Here is a 14,622-nt window from a genome sequence, read left to right on the forward strand (position 1 = left end):
AAGACTTAATTTTACTTTTTTGAAGAACAAAAAAATAATTATTTCTGGAAGAGACTGCGGAGAAGATCTCCCTCCTTTGGCCAGAAGAGCAGAGAACACTGTAAATCAAGGAAAAGGTGAAGTAATAAATTATGAGGAAACTTTGGTACTCCAAGTATATAAAGACTATTTATTTTTCCTGTGTCTATATTTTCTCTTTTTGTGGAGGAGAGGAAATTCTAAAAATATTTGATAGATGTTTTGCCATTAACACCAGAAAAGTGTAGGGGGGGGGAGAAAGGAGGGAGGGAGGGGGGGTCAATTTTGTTTAATTAGTAGAAAAAGCAACATAAATCAAAGCACTGTATTGATGCCAGTCTTTAATTTACAATGTTCTGAGAGTATAATGAATTTATTTACAGCGTAAGTGATTTAAGATTTTCAATCTGCTTTTTGTTTTAACCTTTTATTGGGGGAGGGTTGACTTTTTAAAGCCTGGGCAGTTTGAAACTTGGCTAAGTACCTTTGGGTTTTTTATTGTGGAGGCAAATATTATCATTTTAATGTCAAACAACTTGCAAGTATTAAATGGCTCATTTGTGATTTATTTTTTTTACAGATTTCCTCCTTCAAATCTAATGATTACATTAAGGCTCCTGCGTCTTTTGGGAAAGAATTTATTACAAATCAGAAAGTGTTAGAGGTTCAAACGTTGACATTTCTGAGAGCTGATACTTTGTCTTTTCATGCCATGCAAACAGGTCTAACATTTAGAAATTCTTAAACGTTCAAGGGAAGTTGTGGAAATTCCCAGGTTTTTTTTTAGTAGGAGGAAGCCAATTTTTTTTTTTTAAGTATGGAGTTTAAAGTAATCAAATGAGGGAGATAGGAGCGTCTGAGAAGGGGTGACGCCCACCCAAACTAAACAGCAAACGTTAACTGCTAGCTAACTAGCTGTAGTTAACGAGGGGAAAAGGGAGCCCAGATGAGCGAGGGTCGGGGAGGGGGCGCTCTTTCACCCACCCTTGGTAAAATCCGTGAAGCATCAGCCAGAAAGCCAGGCTTGATAAAGGTCAGGCTCCCTTAAGCATCTCAGATCTCTAAATCACACTAGCCTAGAGAGTTTTGAAACCTACCAGTAGGATTGTCTATCTAGAAGACAAACATCCCTTGAATGCTTCCCAACCACCCGCATTCATTTCAGAAAGATAGAGGAGCCGGTTGGGCGGGCGCTCACATCCGCTGCAATCCTTTCCTAAATGATACTGCCCAGTAAATCAGAGCAGTCTTTCTTCTCCGCCCAAGAGCTCTGGGAAGAACCCCCTGCTTTCCCTTCGCTTCTCCGAGGCAGAGCAGCGTACAGCTCTAGTTCCGCTGCCTCTGCAGGCTGAAGCGACACGGATAGAGTCATCCCAGAAAATGTAACAGGGGACTTCGGGGGGGGGGGGGGCGGGTGGGACCGAGTAGGTTATGGGGAAAGGGTGGGTTAGACTCCTGTCGGTGGGCAAAAGGGCCGTGTGCGCTCTCCAGGAGTGTGGGTCCCCGTCGGCAGTTCAAAAGGGGGTCTCCAACATGTGCGCGGGTTTATTGGACGGGCTCCAGATGTCCTCAGCTGTTCTGAGACAGCAAAAAATGCAATCTCGAACTGAGCTCTGAAACCGTTTTTACTCTTCTAAGCGAAGGATCTCCCCCTCCCTAGCCAACGCTCCCCGCTCAGCTCGTCCCAGGAAAAGGCCAGGGAGAAGGGTTCCCGTCTCGCTCCCCGAGCTCCCAGGCGGGCTTAGGGCTTCTTAAAGCGAAGGGCCAAAGGCCGGCGACCTCGCCGCCGAGGGTCCCGGGAGCCCGCGCTCTCCGGCTGCGGCTCCTTGGCCTCGGCCTCGGCGCCCGCGCGTCCGGCCGGGCGCGGCTGCTGCGGCGCGCCGGTGGCCGTGGCTGCCCGGGGCCGTCCGCACGCCCTGGGGACCTCGGCTAGCAGATCCGCCGCGCAGTCCCGGGCCGGCGGGACCCGGCGGGAACGAGCGGATCTGCCCACGCCCCCGGCCCGGGGATGGCGCGACCGGGCCAAAGGTCTGGGGTGGGGCTCGGCGGAGCTCTGAACAGGGCCGGGGGCGGCAGTGCGAGAGGGGGGGGAGTTCCGCCGCTCGTGGAACATTCCCAGCCCGGGGCTCCCCTTCGCTCGCTCTGGCCGCCCGTCGCCGCCCCCGCCCCCCGCGCGCCCGCGCCCTCGCTCGCCCCGCGCGCGTTCCTAGGGCGCCACCTCTTTGCGACTCGCTCACTTCTCCGGCAGGTTTGCCTGGGAGCGTGTGAACATTCCTCTGCTCGACTTGCAACTCGCCTCCAACCTGCCCCGATCGGCCAGCATGCCTCCCCGCCCGTGAAGCGGGGCCGCCGCTGCCCTGCCGCTCCGGCCGCCGCCGCCCCTCCGCGCCGCCCTTAACCCGCCCTCGCTGCCACCTGGCCCTCCTGATCGACGACACGCGCACTTGAAACTTGTTCTCAGGGTGTGTGGAATCAACTTTCCGGAAGCAACCAGCCCACCAGAGGAGGTAGACAGACAGCTATGTATATATATGTGGGTCTCGCTACAAGTGGCTCTGCAGGAAGACGGCCTAGTTCGCAAAGAAGCTGACTTCACGGGGGGAACTTGCTTCTTTTTTAAGGAGGGAGTTAGCCTTGCTCCACGAACCCAAGAGAACTGCCTGCCCGCCAGATTAATTAAACATTGCTATGGGAGACGTGTAAATACGCTGCTCACCATTGAGGCATATATAAAACCATTTCATTTTGGTTATTATTTCAGAGGAAGCGCCTCTGATTTTTTCCCCCTTTTTGGTCCCTTTTTGCCTGTGTGGTTTGGAAAAGGCACAGTTGGAGTAGCTGGTTCCTAAATAAGTAAGTGCTGAGAGGCTCCAGAGAAAGTTTCTTTTGTTTTTTCTTCTTTGCAACTTGGGAGATGCCTTTGATGTTGAAGAGGCTATTTGAAAGCAGGCGAAAAGGGGGAGCGGGGTAGTGCGGGGAGATGGAGATTCCGGACTGACATTTCGGCCCCCTTTCCACTCTGTTGCAGGTCCCGAGAGCGAGAGGATACGATGCTGCGGAGGCTGGTTCAGCAGTGGAGCGTCGCGGTGTTCCTGCTGAGCTACTCGGTGCCCTCCTGCGGGCGCTCGGTGGAGGAGCTCGGCCGCCGGCTGTAAGTGCCCCGTCCTCCCCGGGACGCCGGGTGAGGGCTGGGGAGGCTAGTGGGAGAGGCCGCCAGGCTGGGGCGCTGCCGAGGGCTCCCAGCGGTCACTGATGCTCCTCGCCCGGGTTAAAGAGCGGAGAGATCCAGCTACCTGCGGGGAGCTGAGCCCGGATCCTCAAACCAGGCGGGAGAACTGGTTGAACCTCGAGGGGAGACAGGCAGGAGACAAATTTTATGTTTCCATAAGAGGGAGCGTTTTACAGAATCTCCTCTAGGCAAAGATCTTCTGCCTCTAATGAAAAAAAGAAAAGGTTATTTTCAGGACCTGGGAAGGTTTTGAAACTCTGAGGATTACGAGAGACTTAGATAACTCGGAGGAAGCTAACAGACCTAGGGGACATATGTCTGTGTGCGCTTGTATACGTACTGAATGTGGGTGGCAGTTTGTGTGTGAGAAGCAAAAACCTTACATCTAATTTTATTATGAATGACATAATTTTAAGCATATAAAATGCACCACATTACATAACGAAGGCATATTATATAATAAAGTAGTAACAACTTTGCAATGGCTCGACTCCAACGTTAGTATTGATACAGTTCAGGAACGCTAGAGCGCTGGATTCCAAAATGAATATTAGGTGTGGAAAGTTTTTTTTTCTTGGAATTATTGCTAACAGTTCTTTAATCTAGAGTCAAATATTTGCATTGTAGACTGAAAACTTGTATTTTTGCATTCTCATTTGGTGTTTCTTTTAAGGAGAATTTTGACTTGAAAGTCACCGTACATCCACGCACGCTAGAGAAATATCACTATGTTGTATGATTGAAAAGTTGGAAGAGTGATAGAGTAACACCATCTGAATAATCTGTTGGACCTAGCAGTTCATTAATGTGTGTAATACCGTCTTTGAGTGATCTTTAAGCTGCGGACTCAGTGTTCAGGGTGGGAAAACCATAAAGTTTGAGAACTGAGAATTTGCCTCTGAGAAGGAACTAAAGAGAACTTTTACACTAACAATAATAGTAGCAATATCTAATATTTACAATCAAGTGCATGGTGCTTCCTTGTAAATTCTTGAGGGTGTACAAAAAGGCAACTGTTTTATATGTGCCCTTGGTCTATTATTATTAGAGCAGAAAATCCTTAAATGAAATTACTTGAGACATGTCTGAACCTTGGCACGAAAATGAAAATCTATTATGAATCTCCTAAGGCAAATTGTGTAGAACATTGTACTGAAGATAAAGCTGCATTGTATTCTTCACATCAGCGTTTTGCTGATATATTTCTGAAAGTTGTCTTCAGACTTTTTTGCTCATTTTGAGGCTTGTATTAAATTCAATTATTTAAAATCCATATAGAAATATAGATGAAGACTGAATTTTTAAAAGCACACTTAAATACTGGCCAAGAAATACTGTTTTGGAACAGATCCAATTTTTTCTTTAAAGTTGCTTAAGAAATACCTGTTTTCTCTTTTGAGAAACAGTAAATGGACCATGATTAAATCCATAGTTATGGCATAAAAATAGCGTTAAATTGTCCTAAAGGCTATTTTTAACTCTTTCTTTGTTGCACCTTGCAAATACACATCAGAAACCATTTAGCAGCCAGAGACTCTGTTATAGTTTTGTTTGTGGGTGAAATATAATATTGTAGTTAAACACTCACACTTAGCAGACGGTTATAAAACTACCACAAAACATTCTTATAGTTAATGGCTAATAGATCATCACATTACTGCCATGGTTTTTCATGGAGGCTGAAATCATCAGTAGATGAAGATGTTTCATCAAATTATTACAGCCAAATGGAGTTTAAAAAAACAAGTCATTATTTTTGCATTGCTGCCAAGTAACAGTAAATTTTGTGTGCTAGACAAAACATTAGTCTACTGTTAACACTAAATCAACCTAGTTTCTTGAAATTTTAACAATCAAACCATATTACTCCCCAATTACTTTTCACACCAAGTATTAGAGAAACTGCTTTAGATGTTTTTCTAACTAGGGGCTAACTTTTAAGGGAGAGGAAACTACCACAACAATAACATTTCCTAAGCCAGGCAAAGGAGGCAATATAGATTGTGAATCTTTTGGAGCTGTGATTCCAAAAGACTTTAATTAATGAGGCTAGAGCATGAGTAAATTGGAGGTTGGAAAGTGAGGTCTATGGGTATTCTTGTCCAGATGAACATGGCTTTCGGCAGGTGGCAACCTTTGTGTTTAAGTTAGAGAGGGAACCCTAGCAGATTCAGAAACCTAAGACATCATTGGATGATTTGCTTGGGAGCCAGACTGGGTCTATTCCACTTAATGAAAAGCATAATTTTTGACTGAGTCATTTGGGTTGGAAGGGACTTCTGATGAGTCATCTTAACTCTAACACCCTAACCCTGACTCTTCTATGTACCACACAACTTTTCTTCTCAAATTCAGACTCCTTTCTTAGGAACCTAGCATCAGCACAAGCATGCTGCTCCTTCCTGTGCTGGAAGAGGAATTTCCATCACTCTGTTTATTCCCTGTGTTCCTTGATAGCTCCTTAGAAATTTAATCTTCTTCCCTGAAAACTCCCTTGAGAGTGATTATTCTTTAAAGCAGAAGAGCTATATTTTGACTGAATTTAGAGTTATCTGTGTTAAGCATTTCCCCCACGTTTTTGCCATTTTTTTTTTTACAATAATCAAAGGAGACCATGAACATAACATACTTACTTTGCCGTGTTGGAGCTTAGATATGTAATAAATGGCATGTGAAGCACTGTGCTATGTAATGTTTACAGACATACAGAGTAACAGACTATTATTGAGGCCATATTTACAACTTAAATATTTCAGAATTATCTAAATTAAAAGCCTCCTTAATTTGAATTTATTTCTCACCACCTATATATATCTAGTTTTTATGTGCTAGTCATTTATCCTTGGATCAGTTCGTGTCTTATTTTGAAAATAAATAGAACACTCTATGGATTTTATTCCTTGTTGACGATAAAGATATATTCCTGATCCTCTAATCCAGTTGTCCAATCAGAAATTCATTCTTCACAATATCTTAAGTGCAGAAGTCTTTAAACTATTAAATAAATTATATAACAGCATTTTAGATTGAGCATTTAAGAAAATCTGTGTTTTCTAATATATTAACAATTACCCCTAAAAGGCAGAAAAAAAGCTTTGTACTTCACAAGAGATGTTCTATTTTAAACTGGACAAAGTTGTGCCATATTGTAGGCTTTTTATAAAATAGAAAGATAGAATGATCACTCCATTTCCCATGAGAACCATCCTGGGAAATCGCAGGGCTTGAGTTAGGAAAGACCTGTGACTCACAGGGGACAGGCTGGCCAAGAGGACAGGCATCTATGCCAGTCAGAGGGGGCATGAGCAATGGTGGCTTGATTAGAACAGACCAACCATTAAGTTTTGGCTTCGAGTTAAGCACGAATGGGCTGTATTATACATTTGGAGAGCAATACAGATGGGGTGGATATCTGCCAGGAATTGAGAAAGAAATAAAAGCCCCAAATACTATAAATGATCACTGGTTAAGATCTTCTTTTTAATGTGACATTTTGCTAAAAGATACTTATTAAACTGTGATCCTTATGAAATATGCAATTATATCAGTCCTATTCTTTAAAAATGTTATTAGAGGATATAAATATATTGTATCAAAGCCTCAAACTTGTAGATTATTAAAAGTTTCCAGAATGCTAACTATTGCCACAAAGTAAGTGAATTTTAATCTAGTCACATGTGGCACCTTTAAAAAGGAAGAGAGACTCTTTCATGCCTCGTTTAAACCAGGCTCCTGTTAAATTCCTTTCCATTAAGTCATGTCTTTTTTGAACCAGCTACATGGCTTAAAGTCAGTCCACACACTAAAATACTATGGGAAGCTGCCGTTCTGGCTATAAGGTCCACAGACATAAAGACTGTATTTTCACATCTTACTCTTCTTTGACTCATAGTATAGCTAGACAATCTCTCATTCCCCCAGTGATAATCCAAACTCTAGGAATTCTAGTTCCTTATTTTGGTGATGAAAATAGACGTCTTGGGTCAATAAGCTTGATTTTCAGGGAAATTGATAAATTGCCCTCCATTTGCCCATTGTCATGGTTCCCACCACAGGCCTTTTACTCTATGCCCTTCCCTTCTTGTTTCCTCAACATACACCTCTGCTTCAGCAGGAGAAAGATTGAGGAAGTTGAGAAGCAATCTTGGTTTTAGAATCAGAAGACCTAGTTTTTGGAGCCCTGGATCTGCCCGTTCTAGAACACATGGACAAGGGCAAGTCATTTAATCTCTCTGAACCTCATCTCCCCCTCTATAAAGTTAGGATAATACTATTTATTATTGTCATATTTCTCTGAGGAACTGAAGAAGTTGTACTAATGAAGGCATTAAGGGATCCAGATACTGTTGTGTCAGGGAGATAAGAATACATGGGATGTAGCCCTGTGAAGTATCCTCAGATACTTTTGAAAATGTCCCATTTTGGAGGGTTATTTCAATGGTAGAAATTGGAGTTAGGTGAGGCAGAGTTGAAGCAGGAATGATTTGACTGATTAATGTATGTGATCCTTAAATATGGTTAGTAACATACATGCAGAATAATAAAAGAATACACGGGTGGACATTTAAGCAAGAGTCAGGGTGCCATCTAAAAAGATTGATAGAGAATTCTTCTTTTTCATTATATTTTCATTAGAGTGTTGTTTAAATAGAAAAATCACTTCATATTTGTTCCTAGAGACTTTTAAGACAAAGAGAACAAGTGGAAAAGTGAATTTCTCAAATAAATACTAGGGTTAATACTCTCTGAAATTCTAAATTAAAAAAAAAAAACGGCCGCATAGAAGAAATAGAATGATCTCACTTAATTTAAACACACAAAGAAACCCATTTTAAAGAGACTACCCACTACTCGCTCTCTCATGCTTTCTCTCTCTCTCTCTCTTTCTCTCTTTCTGACAGTTGACCTTCAAATGTAGGTTCTTGGTAGCTGGTAGTCTAATCCGTTAAAGTTTAGTCTGTTAGTCACATAGTTCCTAGACAAGCTTCCCTCTCACTTCATCCTTCTGCCTTTGTTTGCACACTGTTCTCTGAGATTCAGTATTATTATTTTCCTAATGGCGCAACAGTGTGTGTGTGTGTGTGTGTCTGTGTGTGTGTGTGCGCGCGCGCACGCACGCCTGGGGCCAGAACTCAGGTAAAATCAGCCTTCTTTTTTATTTCCCAGGCCAGGACTTCTGGACTTATTTCCCCGTCACAGCTCTGAACAACATGAAAAGAAGCTCAGTGGTTTCTGTCCATTTCTGAGCATAACTGAATCATAATATTTTAAATTGAGAAGGGAGCACAGAAATCTCCGAATCTGACCCCTTCCTTTTAAACAGATGAGGCCCACAAGGCACAAGAATGCTTATAGGTTCTCACCAAGGTCACAGACCTAGTGAGTGACAGAACAGGGACTCAGGGCTGGAGCCTCCTAACTACCTTCTCTTCCCTTCCCACTCTTGCCCCTTCCCTGCTCAGCAAGCTTGCTGATCTTCCAGCTTGCTCCCTGTAGCGGACTAACCAGGAAACTGAAGAGCTCTACTCATGTCTTGGTGGTCTCTACCAACAACTGAAATGTCATTGTTTCCTTCCCTTCCTGCTCTTTTTTCCTTAAAGCAAAAGAGCTGTGTCTGAACATCAGCTCCTCCATGACAAGGGAAAGTCCATCCAAGATTTACGGCGACGATTCTTCCTTCACCACCTGATCGCAGAAATCCACACAGCTGAAATCAGAGCTACCTCGGAGGTTTCCCCCAACTCCAAGCCTGCTCCCAACACAAAGAGCCACCCTGCCCGATTTGGGTCTGACGATGAGGGCAGATACCTAACTCAGGAAACCAACAAGTTGGAGACGTTCAAAGAGCAGCCCCCGAAGACGCCTGGCAAGAAAAAGAAAGGCAAGCCTGGGAAGCGCAAGGAGCAGGACAAGAAGAAACGGCGGACTCGATCGGCCTGGCTGAACTCTGGAGTGACTGGGAGTGGGCTGGAAGGGGACCACCTGTCTGGCATCTCCACGCCATCGCTGGAGCTCAGTTTACGGTAACTGGCTTCTGTGGGCCGGAGCCTCTTGTTGGTGCTCTCAGCTGGGGTGTGGGCCTCCCTTCTGCCTTGGCTTGGACAAACCTAGAATTTTCTCCCTTTCTGTACCTCTGTCAGTCGCTCCACAATTTAAAAGCTTACAAAATCGGGATAGCCCAGAATACTGTCTGCCTTAAAGCAGTGTCCTCCTTTAGGGAGGAGGTTCTTGGTAACCCATAGTTTAATATATTAAAATTCAGTCTGTTAGTCATTTGGTTCCTTAACAAGCTTCCCTGCTCATTTCATCCTTACAGACACGCACACAGACACACACACACACACGCACACACACACAGGTTTTCTAAGCCATTTCTCTTTACCATCACACCCCCCAACACCAATCCTTGAGTACTCTACTAAATAATTTCATTTCTTTTTTGAGCTTCAAAAGCTAGTGACCTTCACCATTTGCTAGAAAAGTGTATTTATTCCTCCACCCTCACACCCTGGCAAACTTTCTTGATTGTTTTTCATTCCTTACTTTTCTTTCACTCCAAGGGAGAACACAGAAGCTTTGATAGGATCTACAAACACTGCACAACAATATCGTAACATAATTCTGAGCCATTCACATTTTTTATTTAATTAAATTTATTTAATTAAATTTTGAAGTTATTTTCATTTAAATGAATTCAAGTTTTTTAAACACACATCTTAAATTTATTTAATTAAATTTAACTCTGGTTTTTACCAGCTCATGAAAAAAAAACCATGGTTTCTGAAAAGTTTTAAGTACTGGTTTGGGAAGGATACAAGTTTTTTTCATATATCTCTTTGTTCACTGGCAAGTTAAAATAATTTTTCTAGGGTATTGCAGTGGGAATAATAAAACTTCACATCCATGTGGCTTGTTTATCCTTATCTCACAGATGCAGGTAGTAATGACATTCACAGACTTTGGTGTCAAATATCTTAGGTTCAAGTCTTGAGTCTGAACTTTATTAAAGTTCACAGCCTTGGACAAGTTACTTGGTCTTTCTAAAACTCACTTTCCTCTTCTGTGAAATGAAGATAGTAATTGTACCAACCTCACTGGGTTGGGTGAAGATTCAATGAGATTACATGGGTTAAATGCCTGTCATATAGTAAACACTTTATAAATTGAAACTTTTTTTGGTGCTTTTAGATCTTGTTCTGGTTGTACTATCTATCTATCTATCTATCTATCTATCTATCTATCTATCTATCTACCTACCTACCTACCTATCTATCTATCTATCTATCAATCATCTATCTATCTATCTATCATCTATCTATCTATCTATCTATCTATCTATCTATCTATCTATCTATCTGGATGGGTGTGTTTCTGTGAGGCAAAAAAGGGACAAGTATTAATCTCATTTTATAAAATAGAAAACCAAAGCCTTCCACGGTTAAAGGGCCTGAGCATACCTGGTAACTGGGATAGAGAGTCCTCAGAACTGGATTTATTTCTTCATTTCCTGACACTTAGGCCAGTACTATGTTAGTGCTGCTTCTTGATCCATGCATTTACACCGATAGGATCTTTTTTGTTTTTTACTTTTCAGTACAGCCCTTCTGGGGTTTGAAAGAAAGAGGAAAACAACACAAGACTGTGTCATATGCAGCTAATGATGTCATTATTTAAAGAGTCCCCTGTTACTTCTCTAGTCTTCTTCTCTGACTAGTAGAGATAGGATTACAGAGTGATATTTCAAGAGGGAGTTTGAACCTATTTACCATCACTTCTCTTTCTGAGTTAAATGACAAAACCCATCATTAAAGAGGACATAAGATGATAATTATATTGGATAAGCAGAATAGCTTCAGAAATCAATGGGCAGTGGCACTAGAGAAATCTTGAGCACAGTGAATGACCTATTCTGCAAATACCTAATAGATCTACAACGGGTAACAAACTATAAATCTTGGCTCACTGCACATATTCAGTGTATTTTAAGATATGATCCTAACTGTACATATTTATAACTAATACAAGGGCTTTACTTTATTGCCAGAACCTATTTTTTATCCATTATCTTACTGTATATATATATGTTATAAAATAAAGTTATATATATGTTATAAAAACAGAAGTATAAATACTTTTTTATGAATTTTACTCGTTGAAAGTTTGCAGTGCTCTTAAGTATCTGGAGAACTGATGAAAATCAGTACTCGTCGATTCTTTTCCCAAAGCTATCCCTAAGTTAAAATAGATCTAGTGAAAATTAGGCAGTGGCCTAATCAAATCCAGACCTAGGACTGAAAGAAATAGAATATTTCTGTTTCTCCTTTCTATTCCCTGGTTGTGAGGGATGTTCATGGAAAGCACTGTTTGTTTGGCAGCCAGATGTTGGCACTCTCCCAATACAACCCAACAGAGGTGCAGGGAAGAGTGGGGAAATTCAGCGGCGTATTAATGAGAACATATGGGGCCATGCAACTTTTGTAATCCAAATAGGATCTTTTCAGAATAACTACTTTAAAGTTTTATAAGCAACCAACCTTTTATTAATGTCCTCTCTTTAGTCCCTTTGCATTATTATATGATGATCTGAGAGGTCTGATGATATAGCAAGCTTGAACTTGATTATTTCTTAAAAGAAACTACTGAGCTAAAACTATCTGGCTTGTCTCACATGAACTATACAGTGGGAAATATACAGCTTTAAATTTTGGAAATTACATTTTGGAATTTTGCAAATGAGATGTCCAGATATAGTAGCTCTCATTAATTGAGACCATATATTTTGCCATGGTAAATATTGATTTAGAACTAATATAAAAGCTTTTCAGTACTCAAAAGAGCTAGGGCTGTAAAGTGTTTTCATCCACACATGTATAATAAACACACGCATATATTTTTAGGTCACGTCATATGTTTTACTTGGCTCTTCCAGTACATGTCTTTATTAAAGGGAAATCAGAAGGAAGGATAACAAGCAAACTGGCTGGGCAGGGTGAAATATAATTAAAAGATCTTTTCCTTGGTCCCTTTAATTTAGTCCTTTTTTCTCTTTCCTTCTGGGGAAATAATTGTTCAAAAGACTATTCACTCCCTCCTTGCTTGTGTTATTCTTAAACTCAATTTACTAAATACTATTTAGTACAGGCTCATTTTAAAATCAGTACAGTACACAAATTACTGAATTTTCCAGTCATCTTTTGGGTTTTATTCATAATATCCATCCACATCCCACTTAGCATTTAAATTTTTCATCTTAAATTCTTTTCTCTGCAATTAGGAGCCATTTTACCAGTCCAACCAAAACTATTGTTGAAGCAGTCAATTCTTTAAGACATTAAAACACCCTAAATGCTCAACTTGCTTTTCTTTCTTCAGGCTGCACATAAAATTCCTAAACTGACTAGAGTTTGCTCTTTTGTAGGTCTCACACCCATACAGGTTGCCATGTAAAACTCTGCCCGCAGCTCTGGCTAACGCAATGACACAGCCAATCAAATGCCATCCTATAGTTGTTTCCTTAGAAACCAATATGTATTCACTGAAATCAACTATACAAAGAGAAGAGAGAGAGAGAGAAGCAGAGGAAACGCTGCTGGCCCCTCTTAAAATACTGTCATTACAGTATTTAGAAGGGTTAGAAAAGGTGTTAATCACCAATGGAAACTTACTCAGAGTAATAACACAAACACATTGATGTGAAACACTGCTATTAAAACAACTTTTAAATCAGTTGATTCTTATTCTCCAATTTAAAATAGGCTTTCCCAATTTCTAATGCAAGATTGTTCAAAAAACCAGCAGTGAGAGAAAAACAATCCGATCTTAGTTTTGGTCTCAAAAAACTAAAATCTAGGATAAGCAACCTTCGGATCACCTACATCGCGCATCACTGGGGAATAAACCCCTAAGCAAGGTGTCCTTGATGTTGGATTGTACAACCTAGTCTGATTTCCAAATTCTCAAATTTGTCCCTTCTCTTCCCAAACTTGCCAACTGGCAGCTTTGGAAAATTCTCACAGGGTCACAGAGTATAATTAGAAATGCAGGCCCTTTCTCTCTCTGTACTATACTGATCATTTAATCGGATTAAAGACTCTGCCTGTCGCAGAGGTTCTGGAGAGTCAGGTGGATCCCACAGGCACCTCCTGTAGGAGATACTGACAAGAAGTCCCCTGAATCTTTTTCCATTGTGATTCTATGTTCCTTAATTTGTATTCTTTGTTTTATGTCTCTTCATTTGTAAGGAGAATTAACCTATTGTCTCTTCTTCCTACCCTCCCTTCTCTTTGCAGGAGCCATTGAAATTTTCAGCAGAGACCTTCAGAGGACATATTGCAGAATTCTGTAATAGTGAACATATGGAGAGTATTAGAAATATTTATTGTCTGTAAATATTGTAAATGCATTGGAGTAAAACTCTCTCCCCCATTGCTCTATGAAACTGCACATTGGTCATTGTGAATATATTTTTTTTTTGCCAAAGCTAATCCAGTTATTATTATCACATTTACCATAATTTATTTTGTCAACTGATGTATTTATTTTGTAAATGTATCTTGGTGCTGCTGAATTTCTATATTTTTTGTAACATAATGCACTTTAGATATACATATCAAGTATGTTGATAAATGACACAATAAAGTGTCTCTATTTTGTGGTTAATTTTAATGAATGCCTAAATATAATTATCCAAACTGATTTTCCTCTGTGCATGTAAAAATAGCAGTATTTTAAAATGGTAAAGAATGTCTAATAAAATATAATCTAAATTACATCCGCACTCAGATGGTGAATTATATATATCCTTTAAGATTTCTTGTATAAAGAACATGATGTAATTTTTTAAACTGTATTTGAATATGGTCTTAAGTTTAATATGTTTATATTGGTATATAGTCCACATTTTCACATTAGCTTTTAGTTTAAAACCACTTAAAATGTATTTTGTCCAATATTTAAGTTTAATAGAATGGCTGAATGACCTAGACATCATTTTATGAAGTATGCCTAATTTGAAGTGAAGACAGAGAGGGCAGAAAAAAAACAGAGAGAAATCAGGAGAAAAGATTAAAAAAACTTCATCCAGAGAGTCAGCCAGAGCTGGAAAAAGGGGAGAGAGGCAGATCAGGAACTTTAAGGCCAGGGGTAATTTTAACCAATGTAAAGTTTAATTGGAGAGAGCTTGCTCTTACTTGCAATAATAATAAGCATGAAAGAGCTACTTGAGAATTCTACCTGTTAATGTTTCCTATCAAAGAAAGGCGAGAGATTCAGGTTTGGGAGATACGTGACAACTCAAAAAGCCTTCACAGACGAAGATTGCTTTCCTGTGATATCACAGTTCCAGGCACTATGGTTGCAAACAGCCTGGGTGTAAT

At 40.7% G+C, this 14,622-nt stretch overlaps 1 protein-coding gene across 4 annotated transcripts; it reads left to right on the forward strand.

The window, feature by feature from the left end:
• Nucleotides 1-1,042: 1,042 nt before the first annotated feature.
• On the forward strand, nt 1,043-14,024 carry PTHLH (parathyroid hormone like hormone). 4 transcript variants are annotated; one of them, XM_014791398.2, is made up of 5 exons: nt 1,050-1,400; nt 2,267-2,525; nt 3,047-3,169; nt 8,848-9,270; nt 13,537-14,024. In XM_014791398.2, the coding sequence occupies exons 3-5, from the start codon at nt 3,069-3,071 to the stop codon at nt 13,544-13,546; spliced, it is 534 nt and encodes a 177-aa protein (XP_014646884.1). In that variant the 5' UTR covers nt 1,050-1,400; nt 2,267-2,525; nt 3,047-3,068; the 3' UTR covers nt 13,547-14,024. The 4 variants fall into 4 exon arrangements, with proteins under 4 accessions (XP_087298757.1, XP_014646884.1, XP_014646885.1 ...); XM_087442631.1 differs by lacking the exon at nt 13,537-14,024 and having other exon boundaries at nt 1,043-1,400; nt 8,848-9,274; XM_014791399.2 differs by lacking the exon at nt 1,050-1,400 and having other exon boundaries at nt 2,139-2,525.
• The last annotated feature ends 598 nt before the right edge of the window (nt 14,025-14,622 follow it).

The sequence above is a fragment of the Ceratotherium simum genome, chromosome 17 (assembly GCF_057802395.1).
Source record: "Ceratotherium simum simum isolate JZ-2026a chromosome 17, ASM5780239v1, whole genome shotgun sequence".
NCBI classification, from domain to species: Eukaryota; Metazoa; Chordata; class Mammalia; order Perissodactyla; family Rhinocerotidae; genus Ceratotherium; species Ceratotherium simum.

What these genes read in the sequence shown, in the direction of transcription:
- PTHLH (XM_014791398.2), top strand. Translation starts at nt 3,069, where the DNA reads ATGCTGCGGAGGCTGGTTCAGCAGTGGAGCGTCGCGGTGTTCCTGCTG. An exon ending in GAGGAGCTCGGCCGCCGGCT is followed by an intron (nt 3,170 to 8,847) that starts GTAAGTGCCCCG and finishes TTTTCCTTAAAG; the next exon opens with CAAAAGAGCTGTGTCTGAAC.